This window comes from Bos indicus, chromosome 5 (genome assembly GCF_029378745.1).
Source record: "Bos indicus isolate NIAB-ARS_2022 breed Sahiwal x Tharparkar chromosome 5, NIAB-ARS_B.indTharparkar_mat_pri_1.0, whole genome shotgun sequence".
In the NCBI taxonomy this organism is placed as follows: Eukaryota; Metazoa; Chordata; class Mammalia; order Artiodactyla; family Bovidae; genus Bos; species Bos indicus.
The window spans coordinates 32,609,472-32,636,232 of record NC_091764.1 but is presented as its reverse complement, the minus strand read 5'-3'; the positions used below and the strand labels follow the sequence as shown (position 1 = coordinate 32,636,232).

At 56.6% G+C, this 26,761-nt stretch overlaps 1 protein-coding gene across 1 annotated transcript; it reads right to left on the bottom strand.

Annotated features, from left to right (window-relative positions):
* Positions 1-526: 526 nt before the first annotated feature.
* On the bottom strand, positions 527-22,170 carry RAPGEF3 (Rap guanine nucleotide exchange factor 3). The gene is made up of 28 exons (XM_019960721.2): positions 21,816-22,170; positions 21,127-21,339; positions 15,461-15,514; positions 15,267-15,373; positions 14,946-15,067; positions 14,631-14,799; positions 13,978-14,062; positions 13,592-13,652; positions 13,429-13,505; positions 13,117-13,263; positions 12,475-12,587; positions 12,102-12,190; positions 11,721-11,799; positions 11,380-11,530; positions 11,218-11,300; positions 10,431-10,470; positions 7,650-7,731; positions 7,220-7,366; positions 5,301-5,398; positions 4,798-4,923; positions 4,496-4,677; positions 4,142-4,232; positions 3,956-4,006; positions 2,979-3,066; positions 2,589-2,653; positions 2,090-2,144; positions 1,925-1,996; positions 527-950 (listed from the first exon to the last, which is right to left on the bottom strand). Exons 1-28 carry the CDS (start codon positions 21,819-21,821, stop codon positions 832-834), a joined length of 2,772 nt encoding a protein of 923 aa, XP_019816280.1. The 5' UTR covers positions 21,822-22,170; the 3' UTR covers positions 527-831.
* Positions 22,171-26,761: the final 4,591 nt, after the last annotated feature.

Below are 26,761 nucleotides of genomic sequence, written 5' to 3'. Positions count from 1 at the left end.
CTCTGCTCAGAGTACCACCCAACGGCTGGAGGTAGAAGGCAGGAAGTGGAGTGGGGAGGGAAGGAAGGAGCGGCCTCTCAGACCCCCGTGGACCACTGAGTGCCACTTGGACCAGCCCCCCGCAGGGCTGCAGGCTCCCAGAGCCCCTGTGACCAGGGGGCTGAGGCCTGGATGCAGTCCGCCGTGGAGCCCTGCCGGGTCCCAGAGACCATCCCGGGTGGGGGGCCGGGCTTGGCCCTCCCTGGCCCACCCCCAGGGGCTGGCCAGAGAACACAGCGTCTCTGTCCACTTAGGGTAACAATACAGCTCCTCAGGGACCACCTCTCCTGGACAAACAGCACTGACCACACCCAGCTGTTTATCGCACAGGCTGTGGAAAGAAAAGCGCTGCTGCTCCCCGCCTCCACCCGCTGCCTCCCCAGGCAGTGGGCCTGCTCCTGCCACATGCGTGCAGACGCTTAGCCCACCATGGAAACACACGCCAGGAGCCAGAGACGGCTGGAAAACAGAGCCGTGAGGCGCAGAATCTGGGAAAATCCTGGTGTGGAGAGCTCTCTATTGAACACAAAGAGAGAAAACGCTCTGCTCTCCCACTCACTCCAGGGCCTCTCTGTCCCCCACTCCTTGGCCTTGGGCCCCAGCTCCTTCCATTCGCAGGTCCTCCTTGGCCACCAGTCATCGCGGGGGACAGGTGCCTCCACGCTGCCCTCTCCTGGGCCTCAGGTCCAGTCCTTGGAGAGCCCTGCCCAGCTCGGCCAGCCCGTGGGCCTCCTCGCCCGGCGTGCCCCAGGCTCTCCTGGTGGCCAGTGTCTGCTCCAGCCCAGCCCCTCCTCACGGCTCCAGCTCCCGGGAGAGGCGGGACAGTTCCCGCTGGTTGTCGATGACCTTCAGCTGCTGGACGTAAGCCCAGGTGCTGGCGGGACTCCGGGTGCTCAGGGACTGCTCCGAGCCTGGGGGGCAGGGAGGGCGGTCAGCACTTTGTAGAGCCCACCTTTCCCCTTTCCAAGAGGCAAATCGATCCTCCTACCTTGTGCTACCCAGCCTGCCACTTCCCACAGCCAATCTAGAAGACACCCCATCCCCCATCTGGGACAGAAGAGCACAGTGAAACAGGCCCCAAAATTATATGCAGCTTAATACCCCTTTTACCAAGTTCAAAAACAATGAAAACTAAAGAATATTTTGTTGTCATATATATATGAGATATTTTAAAGATATATGTATATGTATATTTTATTATATGTACACACGATCAAGCTATTTTTTAAAAACAAGGAAATGGGTAACTCAAAATTCAGCATAGTGGTTTCCCTGGGTGGGGAGGGGCAAGGAGACCGGAAAGGGGACCACCACTAGGGAGATGGAAGTTATTGTCAGTGTGCTGAAGCTTGGCTTGGGTCCAGAAGGGCTCATCTTATTTTCAGAATAGATAAATGCATAAGATAATGATGATGGTGTGGTACGAACTGTGGATTACGACTAATCCCATTTCTCACAAACTGAAGGCCAGTTAAAAGAACACAGGCCTGGAGTAGGAGTGCGTGGGTCCCAGCCCTGTCTAACTGCTTATCTAACCAGCTCTACCTCACTGCGGCTTCTACCTGTTTTTTCAAGGCTTCCAGCCCACTGTATACCTTTAAGTGGGGATAATACTCTACCTACTTCATACAGCTGTTATGAACCATTATCAACATCGTGCTTTGCAACCCCATGGACTGTAGCCCGCCTGGCTCCTCTGCCCATGCAATTCTCCAGGCAAGAATACTGGATCTTCCCAACCCAGGGATTGAATCCAGGTCTCCCTCATTGCAGGCAGATTCTCTTCCATCTGAGCCACTGGGGAAGCCCTTTCATGTATGGATGTGCCTGTAAGTGCCAGCCAGCCGCGGCCAGCTTGTCAGCACCCACCCCTGCCCTCACTTACACGTGGAAACCCTGACCGCCTGGCTGTCCTCGTGCAGGTGGGAGACTCGGCTTCTGAGCGGTGACAGAGGCACTGGGGGGTGAGGGGAGAGTCAGTGAGGAGACCAAGTTGGTGCCTTGAAGGGGACATCACTCAGGGGCGCCCACCGGGGATCTGCCCTCTCACCATTGCTGTGGCTTCGGCAGTGGTGTAGCATCCGTGCAGCTCTGGCCATCATTCTCTGGGGGCCAAGTAAGGACATGAGACCTGATATGAGGGACGGGCCCTGGCCTGGCCTGGGGGACAGCTGAAGTGCTCCTAGGCACCAGCGGCTGTAGGAGACGGGGCTGTGCCTGCTGTGCCCCAGCCCACCCAAAGACCCAGTGGGTACCAGGCACTGGGAAGACAGAAATCAGGGAGGGCTTAGAGAGGAGGAGGCCTGGTGGGGAGGGGATTCTGGCTGAAGGGCGAGATAGCTGAGGCCATCACCCCAGCACTCCCTGGTGGAGACCAGATCCTCTGAGGGCATGCAATGGAGTAAAGCAGGGGCTATTTTAAAGGAAGTCTTCATATTTATATTACTGAGAACAACTTTGGACCATCTCCCATCCCCCGCCCCTTCCAAAGCCCTTGTCACAGCCTCCAACCTGTTCCAGCCTCAGATACCCGCTCTCCTTGGACTCACCATCTTCTCAAAGTTGATGAGATTCTCCACCAATGTGTGATTTCCCTCATGGATGAAGGTCATGTCTACAAAGAGATGGGCTCTGCTCATAGGTCCCCAAACTCCTTCCCCTCCCAGCAGCCAAGGAAAGGTAAGGGGCCAATAACAGGGACGCTATGCAGCCCTCTTCCTCCCTGCTAACTTCCTGGAACAGTTTCTTTATATCTCTTAGGCCTCATGTCATCAGCCATCTGTCTGCATGTGTTAACTCTGCTTCTATCCGGTGAGCTCCTAGTTCACCTTTGTGGCCCCAGGGCGTTGGCACACTGGAATCACCCAGAGGGTCAGGTGGACACTCTGGGGCAGCGATGGATGGGATGGGGGCAGGGGGGCAGGGGCTGGTGCCCTTACCTTTGAGAAGAAGGGGCATGAAGGGGATGAGGGGAGGGGAGAGCTTGGTGAGGGCCAGACGGTACACTCGGTGGTTCCATGAGGGGTCCTGAGAGGGAAGAAGCCACAGTGAGAGAGGGAGGGTCCCGCACACCATGACCTACCACGTGCCACAGCATAACCAAATGCCCACCCGCCAAGGAGAAGCCGTGCGCACAGTCCTTGGAGCTCAGCCTCCTCTCGGCCCCAGATCTCCCCAAGGCAGGCTGTGCGGCAGGCAGAGGGGCCTGGAGCTGTGATGCCGGGCTGCATGACATGGTTTCCTGGCCTCCAATTAGGCCCCAGGACGCTCATGGACATTGTCTCAGGGGCTCTGAGGATTCATGGAAAACTCTTTTCTGTCCCTGTTTCTCCCTCTCTCCCTCTCTCTCTAGTGGGTACACCCCTTTGAACTTCTTCAGCCCCAGGAGAAGAATTTTTTCCTCAGGAGCTCTTGGAGCCTTGCTAATGAAAGCAGCCTGCATGAGCTCCCTCCTGAAAACTATACACCTTTCACTACCCCCGCTACAATTCCCAGGAGTGGAGGGCTCAGCTCCTCAACTCTTGCCTCGTTTTTTGGCGTAGCCTCCTTGAGTCTCCTGAGGGGCCTCTGACAGACCCCAGAACACCATGGGAATTGGGTCAAGACCCGCTTCCTGAGTCCTGAGGCAGGTCAGCGGCCCCCTGGTGGTCCCCTGGCACCTCAGACCCCAGGGCCAGCAAATGCCGCAGCAAATGCCACACGGGCCCCTATACACCTGCTGAGGCATATAATACACTACACAGACCCCCATAGTGCTAACACTGCATTTCTCAGCCAGCCCCCCAGACTCACAGGCCAAAGGGAACCAGGCCCTGACCCAGGGTTAGAAACCCGGAAAGTGACAAAGGACAGGCACAGGTGTGGAGGGGAAGAAGCAGGGGCTTGGGCCAGGGTGGCGGGGGCAGAGAGCACTCACCAGCAGCCTCTCGAGGGCCGAGTAGAGCTTCCGGACTTTGTGGGGCAGCCGCTGTGAAGGAGAGGCAGGCGGGGCTGTCACTGCTCTGGGGTGCGGGCCCCATTCCAAGCCAGGACCCCCAGGACAGGCAGGGGCCTGACTCAGGGCTGAGGTGGGGCCCTGACCTACCCAGCAGATGGCACTCACCTCCCAGGTATGGGCCAGGCGGCTGATGGCTGAGTTGCTGAGACCAAACATGATGGCAAAGAAGGAATTAAGATTCTTTTGCTCCTTGAGGCTGTGAACAGAAGACCCAGAGACCCTCAGGGGAAGCAGCCACACACACAGCCCCACACCCACACCACCCCCAAGCCACAGCACAAGACCCGGCCAGGCCAATGCTGCCCTTGCAGGGACTGGGGCTGTATGGTGTGGGGAGGCAGGGGCTCCAGGGGACCTAGGCAGGCACAAGGGTGGGAGACTTGGCTGCACACCGACCACAGATAGGGGGGTTAAGTAAAGGCACCGTGGGACTCTGCCACCCAGCCCACCAGCACTCACTGGGCTGCCAGTTTGATGAACTTCCTGAGCAGCTGGGCCCGTAGGCCGGGCACAGAGCAGAGACACAGCTCCGTGGCCACCCAGTACTGCAGCTCGTTGAAGCGGCGCATGAAGCGCTCCAGGTTGGCGGTGGTGACGTCCCGCAGGTGCTGGGGGCCCAGCACATAGTGGATCAGCTCCACCTGGGCAGGGGGCAGCACTGCGAGGTCAGCACGCAGGGCAGGGCGTCCAGCACACGAGGCTGCGCGTGGGGCAGGGCATCCCCATCGCCCACTCTCCTCCCCTCCGCTCCACCCCAGCACCTGGTGGATGCTGTTGAAGAGGCTCCAGTCGTGGTCCGTGAGCTGGCCCGCCAGGTCCTTGGTGCTCACCAGGTCCAGCCCCTCGGCAGAGCCCACAGTGGGCCCCAGCTGATCGGGGTGTGGGGTCTGCAGGTGGAAGAGTGCTCAGAGGGGTGCCTGGGGAGTCCAGGGGGCATGGTTGGGGGAGAGAGTCTGGGGCCAAAAGTCTGTGCCCAGGGCCGGAGGCACGTCAGGAGGGCAGAGGTGCTGCAGGAAGTGGAGGCATGCCCCAAGGAAGCATGCCCTGACAGCTCCCCAGTGCTGGGCCCCTCCCACTTGAGAGCTCCCAACAGTTTTCCCCTTGGGACTTCCTCCATCGGCTGAGGCCCACTCCTCTCTCTTCCTCCTTAGGAGCAGCCACAGCCAGGCCCTGCTCTCCTTTCCATGTGGCTGTCTCCTAGCACCCACCCGTACCACTCCCAAAACAGCCCTTCCCGGGGCCCTGGCGCCCTGCCTGGCCCTACCAGCTCGTGCACTTCCTGTGGGTTGACAACAAAGAGCCGCTCGTTAAGCCCCAGGGATGTGGCCACACCACGGGCATCTGGCTGCAGGCCAATGGCATCTGCAAAGAGAGCAGAGCTGTGCTGGGTGGGGACAGAGAGGGAGGCCAGGGAGCAACCGGAGGCGGGGTGGAGGCTGGAAGAGGTCTCCCAATAGCAGCACTGGAGTCTAGGCAGGTGTTCTAAATGCATGGGTGCGCATGCCCACACATGCACAGGGGCAACATGGCCAGAGGACAATGAAAGAGGAGTCTTGGGGAGACAGGCTGACACTGGGCGACGCTGGAGCCTCCCTGAGTCCCAGCTTCCTCCTTTGTCAAAAGCAGACACCAAGATTTCCCGTGACTACTCATCAGTCAAATGAAGTCATTGATATAAATAGCGGCTATAAGGATATGATACATATACAAGCCCTTTGAAAATTGGGAAATGCCTTACAGAAATCTTCGTGTGGATTTCCATCAGCTCTTGTGGACTGGGACTGGGTTTTCAGTCATGCTTGAGCCCTCAGTCCCTAGACCAGTAGTCTTCAAAGTAAGGTACACAAGACCATTCCATGCGTCCAGGAAAAAAATATTAGCACTTATACTGATTTTTCTTACCTGTTTTGTATTTGCTTTGTGTGTTGCTCTATGATCACATAGCAACAGTGTAGGAATGTATGTATGTGACTTGCAAGGAAATATACACAAATAAGGGAGTCTGTAATAAAATACTGATTACTGTCATGGGTGTCCATCAAAACAATCAGTGCTCTAAACACTGGGTTTGGACAACTGCAACTTGCCACATGGCCACCAGAGGGCAGTGCTTCCCAGAGGAGCACACAGGCCCTGGTGCTCTCAGTATCTCTCCTTCCTGAACGAAGGAGGCTTTGCTGGTCTCCCTGCCACCCCTTGCCATTATTCTCTGGATGACCAGCGGCTTACCCTGGGCTCCCACTCCGCTGTCATACCCATGCTCTGTGTCTTTCATGAATAACAGTGGTTTTTAATGTCCCAAGTTCTCTAAAGGCAGGTCTTAATAATCCTCATGCTGCCATACTCTGAGCACCAACTTTATGCCAGGTCCCATGCTAAGAGCTTCAAACACAGTAGCTCATTTAATAGCCATAGCAATCCTAAGTGATAGGTAGTTACAGTGGTCATCCAACAGACAAGGAAATGCAAGCTCACAGAGGTCAAACAACTTGGGCAGGATCATACAGTCAGTAAGCCGTGGGTCTGGGATTGCAACTCGGGTCTGGGTGTCCACAGTCTAGGCTCTTAACCATCAAGCTGCTCATCTTACCTGCCATGGTAAGTCTGCCTCCTAAATGCTGCTGGCCCATAGGTGACCCTCAAAGATGTTGATGGACTAAATGAGCAACTACCTAAATTCAAAGTCTGTCTATGCACTCAAAGGGGAAGCCTGGGGAAAAAATCACTGAATCCATTTGAGCTTCAGTTTCCTTGTCTGAAAATAGGATAAAAGTACCTATCTCATAAGATTGCTATTAGGATTAAATAAATATGTAAGCATGGTAATAATGTCAGGCATCCCTGGTGGCTCAGTGGTAAAGAATCCACCTGCCAAGCAGGAGACGCAGGTTCAATCCCTGGGTCTGTGCCCATCACCTGGAACAGGAAATAGCAACCCACTCCAGTATTCTTGCCTGGGAAATCCCATGGACAGAGGAGCCTGGTGGGCTACAGTCGATGGGGTCACAAAGAGTCGTCCATGACTTATACGTAACATGTATAAGTAAGATGTGATAAGCCTCCCATAAATGCTAACTACCATTAACACTGACAAAGATGGTGATGATCTTAATTCAGGGGGTGGGTACAGCTCTGAGGGGGCCCCCCTCCCTTGGGGCCACCCTACCCAGAGACACAACTCACCACCTGCCGAGTTGACCTTCACCAGCACCTGCCCCTTAGTCCAGCCGTCCTCCTGAGCCAACGCTGCCATCACCTCTCTCACTGAGGCCGTCACAGGCAGCTGCAGGGTTAGCATGGAGTGGTCTGGCCGGCAGATGTCATAGGGGACTGGAGAAGAAGATGGGACTGAATTGGGAGGGAGCCGCCTGGTCTCCCCACCCCAGCAGGGAGAAGGCAGTGACTGCAGCAAGGGAGGGTCCCAAGGACTGGGGGCAACAGCACTAAGGAGAAGCCTGGGCAGGCAGGTGGGAGACCCTGAGGTGAGCAAGGGGGGAGCCTGAAACAGAGACCCCAAGGAGCACAACATGCCATTCTGGGCCAGGCACCCCAAAGTCAAGGGTGGTGAGAGAGCAGGGTTTGAGCTCTGCCCTGGCGGACTCAGACCACCAACCTTTGTCCCCAACTCTGATGGCACAGTTGCTGCTAGGGAGAGGCTCGTCCTGGCTGGGGAGCCAAACGGGAACATTCCGGGCCTGAGAAGGAGAGGAAGTAAGGACCAGCTGACACAGGAGAGCATGCAGGGAAGGGGAGGGGCCTGTCACCCAGAGCGGGGGTCCCGCACAGCACACACACCACCTAAGGGATCTGCGTGTCCCGCAAACCCGGGGCAGGTAAGGCGCTGGAACCTGGGGACCAAGGCTCCCGAGGAAGACAGGGCAGAGCTCAGAATGAGTCTGTGCCCCTCTATATGTGTGTTACCCCCTCTGCCAAATGGGTCCAGAGCCTCTCTAATATGAACACAAGGCAGCTGTTGATCCTGGTCTTTTCCTCCTTCAGCTACCATTTGCTATTTTCTACATGCTTATTTTAAGTATCTAAATATGCACAAAAGCCCTTTGACAAAATATTATTATCCCCTTTTACAGATAAAATCAGTGAGGGCTCAGAGAGGTTAAGTAACATACCCAAAGCAGCACAGCTGCTAAGTGGCCCAGCTAAAATTCTAAACCTGCCCCCCCGCTCCCCCTCCCCCATGCTCTTGTCCAGCAACACTCAACTGTGTGAGCTGCCCCATAACCCTTCCTCCAAGGCCCCACCACAGTGGGCTTTTGGGGGCCCCCACTGCCTAAAGGCCTCCCTCACACACTTCCTCTGCCCACCGACTATTCTTTCCAGATTTTGTACTGTTTTCCTCCTCCCAACTCTGAAGGAGGCAGATGAGGTTTAGACCTTGGTCCATGGTTCTTCCCTGGATTTCCAAATCTCTGCACTCCCCTCAGGGCTCCTCCCAGCATCACGCACCAATACCTCCTTTCTCTCCGCCCCCAGCATATGGAAGACTCTTAAAACCATACCACTGGGCACTGAATTCTCTTGCAGACCTTGGTCTCAAATGCCTCCAGGATCTTCCATATCTGTGCTGCATCATCCCAAACTCGACACACTCCTCAGATCCCCTCATCCCGCCTCCCAGGCTACTCTTCCGGCCATTCCCCTGGGTTCAAGCCTCCTGCTCCCCCCTGCTCCCCTCCCCCACAGAGTATCATCTAGTTCCAGGGTCTCTGTGTTCCCCTTTCCACAGCCCAGGCCATCCCCAGACCCACCAGCCCGTATCTCCTCACGCCTTATCTTCTATAACAGCGCCAACTATTCTCCGCCAGCCTTGCCTCTCGGGTGCCTCCCTCCCTCCCACTCCCATCTGCCTGACCAGAGCCAGATTAACCTTCCTATCACAGTGTCCAGGCCACCATTGTCTGCTGAACAAAGCTCAGGCTCCCCAGCTGACCTATTCAATATACAAATCCCATCTTGTCAATCCTGGGCTCAAACACCTCCAATGGCTCGCAATGCTCAAAGGACAAAGGCCAGGCCCCTTTCCAGGGCCCACAGGGCCCCACCTGCTCTGGCCCTTCCAGGGCTCCATTAGGAGGCGGGCTTCCTTCCCCACATCTGCCTGCAGCCTCTTCTCCCTCCATCTTCACTCCCTGCATCTCTCAGTTCCAGCAGTCGCTTCTCCCTGACCCTGACACTTTCCTTTTCAGCCCTTTCCTTCCTGCCTCCAGAGACCCCATCTTTGTCCTTATTCAGCATGAGGTTGCTCTGCAGCTCTGTCCCTCACTTCCTTGTGAGCCACTGGAGGCCAGGGTGGCTCTCCCAACCCGCTACAGCATATTTGGCACCTAAGGCATGCAGCCTGTTCTTCACTGAGGTCAAGGCCCCTCAGGGATGGAGCCAGCATTCTAGTGGGCCGTGACAGACACCAGCAGACAACTAGCAAGGAGACAACTAAACAAAGAAAACAATTCCACTGGGACAAAGCTTTGAGGAAAACCACGGAGGACACCCTGGAGAGGAGCCAGTGGGGGAGGGGCTCTCACAGGGAGATGGGAGGGGCCAGCAGGTGGGGGCAGGAGACGAGGAGGGAGCGAGCTTCACCTTCAGCAGAAAAGGAGTCCGAGGAGGAAGGGGGCAGGATGAGGTGGGAGAGCCAGCTGGGCCCTGCAGGCCCAGATGTGGCATTTGGGTGTGATTCTCACTGTGAGTCTCCAAGGTGGCCCCAGCTACCTTCCCAGTCCTCGCCACCCCATTCTTCAAATCTCACTCCAGTCAGGACTCCTCCTCCCACTTTCCGCTCCCAGCCCACTGCTGGGGATGGCACTGGCCCCAGGACCCCGGGGTTTCTGAGCTGCCTCCAGGTACCACCCCTCACCTGCCAGGCAGGAACTGCTAACTGGCTCGAGCTGGGAGCATGAGTGGGCTTCCCAGGTGGTGCTAGTGGTACAGAACCCGCCTGCCAGTGCAGGAGACATAAGAGACGTGGGTTCGATCCCTGGGTCAGAGATCTCCAGGAAGATCCCCTGGAGGAGGGCATAGCAAGCCACTCCAGTGTTCTTGCCTGGAGAATCCCATGGACAGAGAAGCCTGATGGGCTACAGTCCATGGAGTCGCAAAAAGTTGGACACAGCTGAAGCAACTTAGCTCACATGTGAGCATGACCAGATGGAATAAAACCTCTTGTGGGGATGGGGGGGAGTGACCTTAGACCTCTGTCTCCTGCAAGGCCCAGCCCCAGTGTCACACGCAGCCCGAGCTCCATGATCACCTATCCCAGACCAAGGATGTGCCTGTGTTTGGGGGGGGACCTTCCCATGCAGAGGGGCCTGGAGGTCCTTGGAGGAGGGGGAAAGCAGGGGCCCAGCAGAGGCGTGAGGAGCCCACTCGGGTCAGACACCTTCATCTGCGGAGACGCGTTCCCACAGCCGTTCTCCAACCTGTGGAGCAAGTGAGAGGGAGGTGAGACTGGGGGCAGGGTCCCCCAGCAGGCAGGACGATGCAGGCTCAAGAGCCGAAGGGTACCAGGCTCTGGATTCCCTCCACCATCACCAGAGGCTCAGAGGTTGGCAGACTTGGGGAGGATGACCCAGAACAGGCATGACTTGAAATCCAGCCCCTGGATCCTACGACTGTCCCAGGCCAGCAGGGGAGGGAAGGAGCTCAAGGGAGAAGGGGATCCGATGTGGTGTCAGGTCAGGGAGGCCACATGAGAGCTCTCCCCGAGGCCCAGCTGCCCCCACAGGAGGCCTGGGAGGGCGGGAAGACCTGGGAGTGTGAGGTAAAGGCTGGGAAATTGGGTGGAGCAGGCGGGAGCTGGCACCAAGGGTGCTCAGCAATAAAGAGGAGCCAGTGAGCAGAGCAGGTGTGCAGGGCAGTGGGAGGATGACACACGAATGACTGTGGGCTGCCTGAGCATGGATGGACGCGTGACGGGAGGGTGCGAAGTGAGGCACTGGTGAGAACACTCGCTGAGATGAGCAGGACTGGACAAGTGAGCATAGCACAGGGTTTTACAGACAGGAGCAGGAGCCCTGGGGGTGGGGTAACGGGCTTAGGGCGGCACAGCTGCAGGGGTGCAGGCTGGATTTAAGCCACCTGTTTGCCCCCCAAGGCAGTGCTCCCAGCTCCTGTCACACAGCCTGTCCCGCCCGCCCGTGACGAGCTCACTCGAGCCAAAGCATTACCTGTGGTGTCGCCGCCTCTCTGGCCACTGCTCCCGCAGCAGGTTGCTAAGCCGGGTGTCCCTGCTCACCAGGTCCGACAGTTTCTGGGAGAAGCCAAGGTTCACTGAGACCCCCGTGTCCACCCTGGGTAACCCGGCCCAGCCCCTCCTGGCTCCCAGGTACCTTGAGGAAGCTGGTGGCCACAGGGTCGGTGCGGAGCGTAGGGCCGTACAGGGTCACCCACTGACTGACCAGCCGCAGGATCTGCTGCCTCTTGTTGCATATGTAGGAGCTGCGCTCCTGCTCGCTGCCCCCGGCGGGCTCCGCGTGGAAGGTGAGTCCCAGTCAAGGGAACCACAGTGTCCAACAGGACCACCCACCACCCTCAGGAACCGGCACAGGAAGGGCAGGACACCCGGAGCCCATGAATGGGCTGGGCCTGGAGGGATCAGTACAGCCATGCTTCGGGGGATCCCTCCTCCCCGCTCCACACACCATCCTCACCCCCAGGGCTGGAAGGATATTGGTGCAGGAGGGCAGCACAGAGCTGGGCAGTGGGCATGAAGACACTGTGGGTCAGGAGGAAGTCACTGAGGAATGTCTCTGCAAGGCAGGGACAGGGGACAGGTGAGGGATTCAGCAGTCGAGTCTCCTGAGCCCAAGTATATGCACAACCGGGACACCCCTTTTACCAATCCCGCCACGGGCCAGGGAGCAGTGACACCCTGTCCCTGTCACAGCACTTCCTACACAAGCCAAGAACACAGGAACGAAAACTTCCGGCCAGCTGACCAAAGAGGCCAATCGAGCACCCGATGAGGTCAGATGCAGGTGCCTGGCTCTCTCCCAGGTGGTGCTGACCACCCTCTGAGTCAGAAAGCAGGCAGCGTGTCTCCCGCCCCTACCTGTTGGGTCATGAGCACTGGAGTCAGGCCGCATGGCCTCCAACAGAAGTTCTAGGATCTTCTCTGGGGTGCCAGACATCACTGTATACCTGGAAGAAACAGCCGGTCCATAGCACTTGAGCCCCGACTCCCGCTCCCGCAGCGGGGGCAGACATCAAGAATCAATCATATCGCTCACCCCTATTTGCCAGCCCTCTCCCCACCCCGTGTGGTGGAAGGGGGACTAACTCGGGGGATGCATCTTAACCCCTGGAAGCCTCTCCACCTGCAGCGGGCAGGTATATGACACAGAGAAGGGAGTAAAGCCCAGGAAACAGAAGAGAAGGTGGGCAAGAGAGATGGTATGGAGAGGGGAACACGGCGGGTGTGTTACCGATTCCTGCCTGGGGTTGGGGGACGAGAAGGGCCAGTGCCCTGAGAGGTTCTCTCCAGCACTAACACCACTTTGCCATGTTCTTCCAGCCTCATGGTCTTTGCTTCCACATCCTGGAGAACAAGCCACACCCAGTGCTCAAAACACACCACAACTCCTTTACCCATTCTAGGGCCTCTCCCTCTGCCTCCCCCATTCCAAACTCCAAGCCCCACAAGGCTCCCACAAGGACCCACAGCCCTTCTCCCGCCCTAGTCAACGCCCACAACCTTAGATTTGTCCCTCACTGGTGCCTCTCACCCAGCCTGAGCCCCTCCTCCACCCTGTCCCTCCCAGGGCTCCTTCTATGGACCCCACTCTCCATTACGCCGCCTCCCCCTGCACCCCAGACCCTCACCCCTCTGTAACCTCACCCCTGGTCTCCCACGGGAACCAGGGTTCCCAGGGCTCACTGAGCCTCCTCAGCAAGCCACGCACCTCCTCACACACCCAGAGCTGGGCTCCCTCCTCCAGCCATCATCCCCAAGGTTTCCACCTCTGACCTCTCCCTACTCCTTAAAGTGTCCATCTGGTCCCTACTCCTTGCCCCACACCACTTCTCCAGACACATGTCCCTGCCCTCCCCACCCCCAGCAGCGGCACCTTGATGATACGGTTGAAGTCCTGCTTGTCCACACGAAGAAAATGACAGTTGTCTTCTCCCAGGATGATGGTGGCGGCCCGAGGTGCATCGTTCACCAGAGCCAGCTGTCCGAAGTCATCTCCCTCGTGCAGGGTGGTCACCAGGCCCTGCAGCCAGGCCCGAGTTACAGCCCAGCCCCCCAGCCCTCACCGGGACAGACCCAGAGCCACCAAAGCAGGAGGAGACCTGAGAGGCCAGCAGCCTTGGGTCCATTAAAGGACAAGGACCAGAGACCAGCTCTGCCCAGGGGCTGGGCATGGGGGAAGACTCACCTTGCCATGGGTCACCACGTTGACCGATCCCTTCCAGATAATGTACCACGAGGTGCCCTTGTCCCCCTGGCTGAACACTGAGAGAAGCAGCACAAATCAGACATGCCCCAGGCACCCATCGCTTCTTCCCTGTGGCCTCCGCCCCCGTCCAGGCAGGACTTACACACAGTTCCTGCCTTGCTGTGCGGTTCAAAGAGCAGGACTGCAGCCAGTTCCCGCTTCACCTGTGGGCAGTAGGATGAGAATCAGAGAGGCGAGTCCAGGGACGAGGGGCCAGGTGAGGAGGTTAGGTCCAAAGCCACGCATGCTCGGGGGACAGAGCTTGATGAGGTCAGGTGACCTGGGATTCAGCAGGAGACAAGGCAGGGGAAGAAATGGGCACAGAGAGCCAGAAGGACCTTCAGACAAGGATGCCATGCTGGGGACAAGACATTAGACTGAAGTATCCAGGCCACAGGTGGAAGGGGAGGGGCGTGTCTTCTGCCCTGGCAGGGGTCACAGGAAGGGAGGTTTGGGGGAGGGCAAGGTGGGGCGGGGCCAGGGGCTGACCGAGTTGGAGAGGTGGGCCACGGCCTTGATGTGCAGCAGCTCCTCAAAGATGAGGTCCAGCTCCTCATCTGTGCGCTGACCAGGGCTGCGGGCACATGGGACCAGGAAGAAGTGATGAACAAGCCAGGTGCGGGGAGCCACAGCGCCCACTCAGCCTGGGCCACCCAGGGCCCCAGCGGTGGCTGTTTATCAATAACGGGCCAGCCTCTGATGGGAACACACCATGTGCCAGACACTGGGCCAAGCACTTTACATATGACTTCATTCCACCCTCACAACAACCCCACGATGTGGGCTATCATTATCCTTTGACAAAAGAGGAAGCTGGCCAGCAGAGACCCAAGGACACAGAGCTAGTAGCCAGTGGAACTGGAATTTGAACCCAGACCTGCCATGATTGTCCTGGCCACGGATGCTTCTCAGAGAGGGCAGGGTCCCTGGAGGCCACAGGCCCCACGGCCTCAGTTACAGAGGAAGGACCAGGTTCAGAGGGGGCAGGAGGGCTCGAGATCACACAGCATGTCCGTGGCAGGTGCAGACCAGAGCTCAGGCCTCGGGTCCAGCCAGGGTCCTAACCCTCCATGAGAAGTCGGGGCTCACTCACCCTCGGAGGGGAGACTACGGAGTCTGAGAGCAGGGTTTCACCCACTTACGGCTTTCGTAGTGCCACCGTGAGCAGGGCATCGGGCCCCCGCTGGGACAACAGGGCCAGAGCCTCCACCAGCTCTTCCTCTAGCTCATGGACACCCACAGGCTCTGGCTCCGGCCCCGGGAAACGGTAGAACTGGGTGTCTCGGTCCTGGAAGGCCCAGTCGTGTTTCACTGCAGGGCAGAGGCCCAGGTGAGGGGGAGGAGAGGAAATAGAGGCCACGTAGGTATGAGGCTTGCCCATACGGAGATGCCCAGCACAGGCCTGCTCCCCAGGACTGCCTGGCACCGGGCGCCCACCCACCGGGGCTCAGGCTCACCATGGCAGAGGGCGCCTTCATCCAGGAGCACCTGGCAGATACCCACGGCTTGGCTCCGGGAGTGGACGCCCAGCCCCAGGGCCAGGATCCCATCTACCAGCTCCCGGCCGGAGCAGCACTGCCTGGGAAGACAAGGGGACAGGGCAGGGAAAGGAGGTCAGATGGCAGGAGGGAGAGAGGGGAGGGAGGAAGTCCATCCGAATGGCACCTTCTAGAGCTAGCAGCAAGGCTGGGTCCAGAGCCTGGACAGAGTGAAAAGGAGAGAAAACTGCCGGGGGTAGTGGAGAGGCGGGCGAGTAGGCAGCCCGGGCCGCCACTCACCGGTGGAGCCGGAGGTGGTACTTTCTGTCTCGGATGAGGTTGGGGCAGTTGGCCAGGAGGTGTCGATGCAGCTGCTTTCCCGCCCTGAGCACCCGCTCCGCGGAGGCCTGGAGGAGGCAGACACAGCTAGCTGGCTCAAGCCCTGAGTCCAGGCATGCGGGCCCCCTCCCAGCCCCGCCCCTCTGGACTCATACCTGCTCCAGGCTCACACTGAAATCCAGGGACTCCTCGCTGCTGGTGAGTGGCGTCTGAGGGCAGTGGGGAGTCTGAGTGTTAGTGCCAGGCCTTGAAACCCAGCTCTCGGGCTCCTCCACTGTGACTCCCAGCCCCGGCCCAGTTCTTGACTCCAGACATTCATTTAGCTAACGGTTCAACAAATACTCCCTGGGTAACCCCCCCATATGCCAGGCATCCGCCTCATCGCCACCCTGCAGCCCTATTACTGGACCCGTGTCTTCCTTCATGACTCCATCAGCGCATCCCCAGGGATAAGGTCCAGGCTCTGCTTCCTCAGGGCCCACTGTGCCCAGGCATCCAGGTAATTCAGCGTGTAGGGCAGGGAGGGGCACAGTGGACCTGGGGGAGCATGGGGACATGAGATAAGAAGGCCAGGAAGTAAGCAGCTCAGGAGGTCCGGAGACCCACGGCCTGATGCCGAGCCAGGGTCGGTCCCCAGTCACAGGACTATGGACAAACCTCCTGCCTTCTGCGGGCCTCGGTGCAGCCTCGTAGTTAAAGACACAAACCCTGGAGCCAACTCCTGGGTTCTAGTCCCTGCTGCTATGTAACCCTGAATATATGATTTAATCTCTCCCTGCCTATGAATCTATAAAACATTCATAATAACAACTCAAGCTTTGGAAAGGATTATGTGAGTTAATAGAGATCAAATGTTTAAAGCACTGACTGGCATATACATGCAGTTGTGTGTGCACGTTAGTTATTATTACTCATCTGTGAAGCACAGGGCGGGCTGCCTGCTGGAAGGCCCTTTATTCTCCGAGATGCTGCTGCTGGTCCCTAACCCTTCAAACGTGAGTCAGGCTTGGTAGCACATGGGATGGCTCCGGAAATGGGGTTTATGTAGAATCATTGGTGAACGAGGTTCCCTGCCTTGGCATCCATCAGGCCATGCCGGACTCACAGGCCTGTTCGCCCTGGGATGTCGGTCATAAAAGCCTCTCACGCTCCTCTCCTACCATCTGAGAACTGGAATTTGTGAACACCCCTGAGCAGGATGCCCTACCCTCTAGGAGCCCTCCCAAAGGCAGGCACTGGATAGTTCATACAGCATGTCTTTCTTGTGATTTCATCTGACTTCATACAGAATAGGCTCAGACAGGAAGTAGGCAGAGCAGGCAAGGTCAGTCCTCCTTGACTTATCAAGAAACAAAACTCTAGAGGTGATGTGCCCTGGTAACTCAGACACATAGCCAGACAGCCAGGGATAAACTCAAGCCCTTCCAGAAGTGCTCACATTCTCGGTCTCACTCCACCCAGTACACCTGCCTGTTTCCTCTCCCTCCCCTTCCTTCTCTGCGATGCCTCCCTATCAGCACTCAGGGCCTGAAGAGGACCTGGCCTGGCGCCCAAGCCCTCTCCCCTGGTCCCAGCATCTTCTCACTGTGCGCCAGGCAGAGGCCTGAGGTCCGACATGCCTAGGCACCTGGCCCAGTGCCGGGCGGAAGTTGCTAGGTGTCCCAGAGGTATCCTTACCCTAGTCATGGGGCCCATCCTACCGCCAGACATGGCCCTGGGGACTCAGCGATAGCACAGGAAAAGAGGAGGAGGAGCCAAGGAGGGAGGAAGGGCAGGAATGCTACCCCCCAGCCTCCTGTGTTGGAACAAACAGTGCCAAGTGCTCATGACTCGTTGTTGTTCATGTCAGAGTACCCAGGTGGCCTCAGTCCCCCCAACGCCCCTCGGTGCCCAGGACCCAGGCTCCAGCACACACTCCCTTCCTGGTATTATTCTGACCGTGGAGGGCACATCAGGAGGGGAGGTGCCCAGTCACGTGGCCAGGCTGGGCAAGACTCAGATCTCAGATCCGCAGGCCTTGCTTCAACCATTTCCTGTCCTGCCCCAGGGGACGTGCAGGAGGCTCAGAGCTGGAACGCTGGCCCATCAGAGCTAAGGAAGAGACCTGAAGGCATCCCCTCTTATTTTCCTAAGGAAAGCAGCAGGAGCCCAGACAGATGAAGTAACTTGCCCAGAGTCACACAACTGCTTAGAAATGTCCGATCCTACTGAATAATTGTTATTAACACTGATCCAGAAGTAGGTGTTTGTCTCCTATTTCCTGGCTAGGGAAAAGGAGGCACAGAGGTTATGTAACCTGCCCTTTTCAAGCTGGTAAATAGGGGCACCAGAATTCACCCTGTGCCCACCTGATTCCAAAGCCCATGGTCTTAGCCACTAAGCCCTACCATTGCCCATGGCACCTCCTTGGTGCTGGGCCTCCCCCACTGCGCACGATGGTAAATTCTGTCTTCAGGAATGTTCCGCCGGCAGGGAAGTCTGAACAATCCTGGGTTAGATGAAGTCCCGTGTGTGTGTCATCATAGTCCCTCTGAACCCCTGCCGTGCTCCTATGCATGGGGACCTCCTGGGATCACGGTGGGGGTGCTATTCAGGGGCTGCGGTCAGCTGTGTGGGCTCTGGAGTCAGGTGCCTGGGTTCAAATCTTGGTTCCCCACTACCAGCTTGTTGTGTGACCCTGGGCTGCTTATAAAGCTCTCTGTGCTCCAGCCTCCTCATCTATAACATGGGGTTGGTGGCAATAGTACCTATCCCATAGGGTAATTTTGAGGATCAAATGAGTTAATTAATAATATGGAGCATTCAAAGCCATGCCTGCTTTGCAGTAACTACTTAGTCAATGGTAACTTAATATAACTCCTCTTTCACGATGGGCAGCTATCACCTGGACACGGTGCAAGAAATGCTGTACTTTGATGCTGTACCTGATCTGATGACCCTGAGTGTCAGCTTAGGGGCTTCTCAGCTAGAAAGCAGTGGCTGGTATGGGTAGGGGTGGAGGCCCTCACCCACCACCTCCTGTCAGGTTTGGACACGAAGGACTCAGGGTGGGAGAAGAGGTCCTATAGTTAGTTTCCCTGCACAGGGCCATGGCTTGCCCCACCCCCCTCCCTGTCACTGAGTGTCAGAGTCACACTGGAGGGGCAGGCACAGAGCCAGACAGCCACATGGGGACCCGTCAGACCAGTTCCCTTAAGCCACGGCTAGGGTCTCAGGCCAGGGCTGTGTGTGATGGGACTGGGAAAGGATGCATGAGGCAGGGTGAGGTTCTGGAGGGTCAATGGTACCTTCTGTAGCAAGAGAATATACACCACAGACTTGAACTCTGCAGCCAGATTGTCTCGGACCCAAGCCCAGCTTGTCCCTTAGCAGCTGTGTAACCCTAGACTGTCACTTAGCCTCTCTGTGTTTCTGCTTTTGCATCTATAAAATGAAATGATGGCGTTAGTAGGTATCTCTCAGGCTTCTGTGAGATTATTTGATGTGATTAAAGCTCATAATAGCACTTCAGATATAAATACTGCACAAACACTAACTACTTCCATCATTTGGACAGGTTGAATGAAAGCATGCTTTCTGAGTTAGAGAATAGAGCCACCTCTCCCCAAACAATCACTCAAAGAGTAGCATCTCAGGGTTCTCTAAGCTTAGGGGACCCACCAGAGGTCATCCCGACCTTGCCCCTGCCTCTAGATAGATTGGTTTCTGTGTTGGCTCCCAGGCATCAGATAATCTCATGTACCCCTGCTGCTGCTGCTAAGTCACTTCAGTCGTGTCCGACTCTGTGCGACCCCATAATGTTTATCAAAGGAGACGTTCTTCCATACTGTTCCAGCATCAGCTTTGCCATGGTTGTTAAGTCCTTTCTGTATCAAACCTCAGGGTCTCCTGCTGTAACCTGCTTTAATTTTCTCTTGTTCTGGTCTAATGGGAACAGAAAGTGCTCTCTTCAGACCTCAGGAGGTTGATGGATTTCCCCCTCAGCTTTCTAAAGGTGGCCATGGCCTGGGTAACTCCCAGCACCGTCCTCCTGGGACGCTGGGCTCCACGTCCTTACAACATCCACCCATCGCCCTGTGTGTGCACACTCCCTGCCAGACACTTGTTCCCTCATCCGAGCCCCCTCAGCCAAAGGCATCATCCCACAGGTGAGAATTAATAGCTTCACAGGGACCCAGAGTCTCTTAAACACAGACACAATGGGCTGAAACCACCTCACGCCTACTCCCCAGAGACGTCCTCAGGAGAGGATGTGGCCCCTGCCTCGAGCCCTAAAAATCTAAGTTCCCTCTAATCATCAATTCACGCACATATACCTGGTGGGGGAGGGGCCTTGTTTCTGTGCCTCTGACCCCATCTCTCACTCCACTGATCCTCACCCCCACCTTTCTGGCCTCCCCTCGCATACCAGCCCTCCAATTCTGGGACTGAGGGAGTCAGGAGAGAGCCTGGCAGCCTCCTCCACTCTCTCCCTTACTTTGGGTCCCAGGGGATCCTCCAGTGACCTCATTGTCCTGGCCCCTGACCTTCCCCCTACTCCCCACCTAGCCTCTACAAGCTAGGAAAGGGACAGGAAATGCACAAGTAATTATAGCCTGAGAGGGAAAGAGGGAGGGAGGGTTCCAGCCCACTGGCTCCAAGCAGTAGCTACTGCCAGTGACCTGGGGTGGGGGTGGGAGGGACAGACAGCTGAGCCCAGAAAGACCATGGCTCCCCTGCTCCGTCCAGAGTGCCATCTGGAGCAGCACCCAGGCCCATGAGGCCCCTTCTCAGGAAGACCCAGGGAGGGAGGAGGTGGAGGACAGCTGGGGACTGACACCTAGATTCTCCTCTCACTTCCCATTGCAAGGGGGACCCCATTATCTTGGTGGGCCTTGGTTTTCTCAACTCAGCTTCATATTTTGGTACATTTGGTAAATATAAATGGCTATATTTGGTAAATATATAAATGGGTGAGGTAGGAAGGAGGAGGCAGAAGGTGGTGGTCATTCTACTCAAAAGAATTTGCTCCTAAGAGAGGGGTTCTCCAAACTCTATCACCTGATCCAACTCCACCCCTTTGCCCCGATGGGCCCCCCCACCCACCTGCACACATGTCACAGACACACACCAGAGCTCAGGTGAAGAAAATCTATTAAGTCTGGGTGGTTGGGGAGAGCTTCTCTGCTGTTTTGGATCCTGCAACCATATCCTGCCTACCATCCACCATCTACCCACCCCCCCGCACCCTGCCCCCCACCACACACACTTCTCTTTCCTTCATTCTTGCAGCTCCAGAGATGTTCTTCACTGGCAAAGGGAGCTCCGTTCATCTCACAGTCTCCAAACTTCTCATAATTCTCCCCTGAGCCCCTCCAAGCCAAATGCCAACCACTTCACCCCAGATCAAGACACAGACTCCATGCAGTTCAGTCCTCACTAAGGAGAATGCTGCCACGGTGATGTTTAAAGAATAGTACCAAGCTTACCTCCCCAGCACTTGACCCGACCCCTGTATTTCATACATGTCTCCCACACCACCTGAAGAACACACGAGCACCTAACTCAAGCCACAGGGAAGTGACAAGTTCTTTTCCCCTTCGCCACATTCCTGAATAGGGGGACTTGGGCACCACGCATACCCAGCATACCCGCATACCCAACGCAGTTGTGTGAGACACCCACACTGCAGCCAGGCTGCCTGACCTGCTGCCCACCCCAGGTGTATCCCCCATGCCCGCCGAGCAAGCTGGACTGGTAGCAGCATGCTCGCCCTCCCAGTCGGGGGCCCTCTCCAGCCCAGGGGGGCCTGGCCCTGGCCAGGGAAGGGGATGGGACTCACCCAGCGCAGCCCCTGGATGCAGCTGGGGCGCTGGTGTTCGAGCAGCAGCTGGTAGGAGCAGCTTCGGGACCGATACATCCTCCTGAGCACCATGTTGAGCAGCGTCCCCTCCGGCACCACGTCCGGGAGGCCTCCCAACGGCGGTGCTCCCAGAATCGAGTCGCCCTCTACAGCCAGGCCCACCTGCCAGCGGCCCTCACCTGGCCAGCCCACCTGTGATGGGAAGAGGACGGCAGACAGCCATGAGGCTGGGTCCGGGGCAGCTGGACCAAAGCACGGCTCGGCTGCCCCAAGCAGAAGCACCTCCTTCGAATCCTCTGTACTGGTCAGGCGGAGGTGCTGCGCCCCTGCCAGGAGCCGGGGGAGGGACAGGAAGACCTTCACTGGGGCCTGCCGGTCTGGCGCACTTAGGGGTCTCCAGCCGGCGGCGGCGGCGGCGTACCAGAGATCAGGCCCTTCTTTGGAATTCTGCCCCACCCCACCGACCATGGACCTGCAGGGATCTCCACCAACTCCCAGAATGGAGCTGCGGACTCACTGGATCCCCGAGAAACGCAGCTTCAGCTCAAACCCTTCTTTTCTCCTCCCTCCTCACCCTTGACCAAGCCTCTGTCTCCCACCCCAACTCCCCCACCGTGTCAGCTTCCTCCTCTGCTCCTCCTCCCCTGCCCCCACCCCATCATACCCACCTTCATGTTCCTCCTTCAAGCTCGCACAGCCCTGCAGGCTCTAGCAGAAGGCAAGGGGTGGCGGGAGCACCCGCCCGCCCCACAACGAGCCACTGTGTGCCCCCGGCCTGTAAGTCCCAGGAGAAGTGAGCCGACCAATTCGTAGCTGGAGCCGCTTCCAAGGCAGCCCCAGCCAGGCTGGGTGGAAAGGCTCCTCTCGGGTTGGGGGAGAACTGGGGACTTGGTGGGGGGACAACGTCACCCCAGCCCCCAGCGACAAGGAACCCCGAGCCTCCCCTCCGTCCCAAACGAAAGAGCCAGCTGGCACCGGGCGCTGAAGCGAGGCTGCAGCTGGCACAGATCCGGGCGGGAGCTGTCACACCCCCGGCGCGGCCCGCCCCCTTCCCCTCCAGGGCAGACCGGAGGGGGCGGGGAGGACGCGCCTGGCGCTCGGGTAGGGAAGGGGGCGGGCTCCGGCAGGGGGCGGAGTCGGAGCGCAGGGTACCCGGAGCTGGCGGGAACCTTGGCCTCGAGAAACCCCGGGCGCCGTAGCGCCCCGGGAGTGTGTGCCCGGTAGCAGCGGCGGCGGCGGCGGGGCTGTCGGGGTAGGGGCTGCGGGGTAGGGCCGCCATGCGGCCGGGAAGAGAAACGCAAACAAGGAAACGGGGGGCAGGGGGAAGGGGGTGAGTCATTGCGGCCCCACCCGGGAGGGAAATCCGGGCTGGGGCCGCTTCCCGGCCGGGGGCGCCCTGCCTCCTGTTTCGGTTCAGGGTCTCGAACAGGCTGGGGGAGGGACTGGGCCATTTTCCCGGAGGGAATCCCGCTGCCCAGCCTCCCACCGCAGCGCTCCTCTGCACGCACCCCATCCGCCTTCTCCCCGCCCTACACACGCACGCACACCCCCGGCACGGGTGGGGAAGTTGAGGCTGGAATGGAAGGACGGCGCTCGCGGATGGTGGGGGCTGGAGTCGGGGCCGAGCTCTGGGAGGAGAAGGGGTTAGAAGGCCTCGCCCCCCCGCGGTTCCGGAGTCCCAAGCCGGCTATGTGTGGAGGGCCGTCGCCTCCCTGGGCCTCAGTTCCCACCGCCGCGTCGGTGGCCCAGCGCCCCCTCTTCGCCCTTCTCCTGCTTCTGAGGCGGCGGAGAGACAGTGGCTCCGGGTCAGCTATTCCCCCGGCGCCAGCGGCGAAACTGGTCCCATTCTTCATTGAGGGTTTTGGAAGGAGTCGCGCGCCCCGCCCCCGGCTTTCTAGAACGTACTCTCTTTTGCCCATCAGTGTCCCTTTCCCTCTGCAGCTGAGCCTGCCTGGACAGAGGAAGACACATCTCTAACGTACCATGCCCCCTGCTCTTCCACCGATGATTATTCTCTTGGGGGTGTGGGTGTGGGTTTTCATTGTGATTAAAACCTCAATTTCAATGTATCTTTAAAAGTCTTCCCAGGAGCTTATCAAATGTAAGTTCCAGCCCCTTAAATTCAGACTCAGTCTAACTGGCATGAAATGGAAAATCTGTGTTTTGAACAAATACCCTAAAGTTGTCTGCTGGGTTCACACTTTGAAAAATGTTGGTGGAGTTTTAAATGCTCCCTCAGGGAAGACGAGGTTAGGTATGCGTCCTCAGTCCTCAGTCGCGTCTCTTTGCGACCCCATGGACTTTAGCCCACCAGGCTCCTCTGTCCATAGGATTTTCCAGACAAGAACACTGGAGGGGGTTTGCCATTTCCTCCTCCAGGGGACCTTCCCAGCCCAGGATGAAAGATGAGTGTCCTGCATTGGCAGGCAGATTCTTTACCACTGAGCACCTGGGAGGGGAGCCTAAAGATGATTCTAGCCCCAAGCCCAAACCCAGCCGCCCAAATGCAGGTAATTTTAAAGAAGGAAGAACAGTTTGGAGGGATTAACAGGCAGAGGTCACATGGGGAAGAGAGTTGAGAGGGAGTGGGGCTGGGAAGTGAGTTGAAATTTCAGGTTGCTGGTGCCATTGATCTGTCTAGAAGTTGCTGCAGGGGAGTTTCCAGAGATTGCAATCAGAAAGGGGTCTCTGATTTCCTATTCATACTGCCACTACTTTAGGCAGGTGGAAAAGGAGCCAGTGAGTAAGGCAGGACACTTGCATCCCTCACAGCAGACCACAATAGCCTATAAGTGCCTGGCACTGTTCCAGGTGTTCACAGGTATTTTCTCTCTGCCACCAGCCTGTGAATTAGTACTACTGTCATTACCACCTAAGATGGTGAAGATGAGGCTCAGAGATATTAAGTAACTTGCCAAGGTCACACAGCTATTCAGTGATAGAACTGGGGCTTGAACCTGGGTGGCCTGGCTGCACTTAACCCCCAAGCTATGCTGCACTGTGTGTACATCATATTCATTTTCTGATCCAGACTACATGCCTAAGAGAGGGGGCTACAGAAAGAGAAGCTGAGTATGGTGGGGGGTAAGGTGCCACTATCCAAGAAAGTCATCAAATGGGACCTTCCAACTTGTTTCTTTATCTCTGAAGAACAGGGCCCCCCACCTCCCACCAAGGCAAATGATTGAGCAGGTGTTGCCTTCTCAGGATTCCTGGTTGGGACTGGTCGGTGGAATGAATGCTCAGTAGATTTTTGATGGAGGCTGAGGCCTGGAGGGGGCAGGGGTCTAAAGGAGTGTGTCTGAGGAAGACACTTTAAGCTAGATGGTGAGTCATCATGGGGACAATCGTGCCATGCCCCGATACAACCTCCACCCTCCCCCAACTGTCTTTAGATGCCTGAAAGGTATGTTAGGACAGATAAATAATAACAATAGTTAGCATGCACCAGGCTCTGTTCTTGACATTTGTTATACATTCACAGGTTTAATCATCACAACAACCCTATCTGATAGGTACTATTGTTATCCCATTTTGCAGATGAGGAGATGGAGACATGGAAAGGTTAACTGACGTGCTCAAAGTCTCACAGCTAAGATGGGGAGCATTGAGTGATTCTCCCCAAGCACTTAGAAATCTGTGTGTGCTTTATTTACCACTCTGCAGTCCTGCCTCTCAGATATACTGACAGCTCCCGCAAAGGCAAAGCCCACATCCAGAGTCCTTTCCCCGACACCTGGGTGCACAGGCTCCAAGAGGTGGGGAGTGGGACAGACAGATAATGGAGGCTGAGCAGCTGGGCCCCTTGACACCGTCCACCTCGATGCTGAGCTCTCTGCCAGGACACAAGCCTCCTGGAATCATGCCTCCCTGTTTTCAGACTGGTAGCAGAGGAAAGCAGAGGTTCCCAGGGAGTAGTCCAGGAGGGTTGATGGATAAGGAGGGCTTCTCGGTCTGCTGTGGCTCTGGGCTGTAGTCCTCATCCAGGCCTCTCTGCTGAGCTCTACACTGGTGGAGCCCACGGCCTCCTGGATCTTCACACTACATGAATGGAAAACTGCCTTCCCACCCTAGCTGCTCCTCTTCCCACCCTGCCTCTCTCAGCTCCCTGCTCCAGGATCCCCACCACTGCCTAAGCAGGGCACCTCATACCTCGGTCCTTCCTTCTCCCACATCCAGTTCAGTTCAGTTGCTCAGTCATATCTGACTCTTTGCGACCCAATGAATTGCAGAATGCCAGGCCTCCCTGTTCATCATCACCTCCCAGAGTTCACTCAAACTCACATCCATCGAGTCGGTGATGCCATCCAGCCATCTCATCCTCTGTCATCCCCTTCTCCTCCTGCCCCCAATCCTTCCCAGCATTAGGGTCTTTTCCAATGAGTCAACTCTTCGCAAGAGGTGGCCCAAGTATTGGAGTTTCAGCTTCAACATCAGTCCTTCCAATGAACACCCAAGACTGATCTCCTTTAGGATGGACTGGTTGGATCTTCTTGCAGTTCAAGGGACTCTCAAGAGTCTTCTCCAACACCAGTTCAAAAGCATCAATTCTTCAGCGCTCAGCTTTCTTCACTGTCCAACTGTCACATCCACACATGACCACAGGAAAAACAATAGCCTTGACTAGACGGACCTTTGTTGACAAAGTAATGTTTCTGCTTTTAATATGCTGTCTAGGTTGTCATAACTTTCCTTCCAAGGAGTAAGCATCTTTTAATTTCATGGCTGCAATCACCATCTGCAGTGATTTTGAAGCCCAAAAAAATAAAGTCTGACACTGTTTCCACTGTTTCCCCATCTATTTCCCATGAAGTGATGGGACCAGATGCCATGATCTTCGTTTTCTGAATGTTGAGCTTTAAGCCAACTTTTTCACTCTCCTCCTTCACTTTCATCAAGAGGCTTTTTAGTTCCTCTTCACTTTCTGCCATAAGGGTGGTGTCATCTGCATATCTGAGGTTATTGATATTTCTCCCGGCAATCTTGATTCCAGCTTGTGCTTCTTCCAGCCCAGCATTTCTCATGATGTACTCTGCATATAAGTTAAATAAGCAGGGTGACAGTATACAGCCTTGAAGGACTCCTTTTCCTATTTGGAACCAGTCTGTTGTTCCATGTCCAATTCTAACTGTTGTTTCCTGACCTGCATATAGGTTTCTCAAGACATAGGTCAGATGGTCTGGTATTCCCATCTCTTTCAGAATTTTCCACAGTTTATTGTGATCCTCACAATCAAAGGCTTTGGCATAGTCAATAAAGCAGAAATAGATGTTTTTCTGGAACTCTCTTGCTTTTTCGATGATCTAGCGGATGTTGGCAATTTGATCTCTGGTTCCTCTGCCTTTTCTAAAACCAGCTTAAACATCTGGAAGTTCACAGTTCACATATTGCTGAAGCCTGGCTTGGAGAATTTTGAGCATTACTTTCCTAGCATGTGAGATGAGTGCAATTGTGCGGTAGTTTGAGCATTCTTTGGCATTGCCTTTCTTTGGGATTGGAATGAAAACCAGTCTCAAATTTGGGCTGATTCAACCAGTGGATAACCTCTTGCATCCATCCATTATGCCCCAGTTCAGTTCAGTTCAGCAGCTCAGTCATATCTGACTCTTTGCAA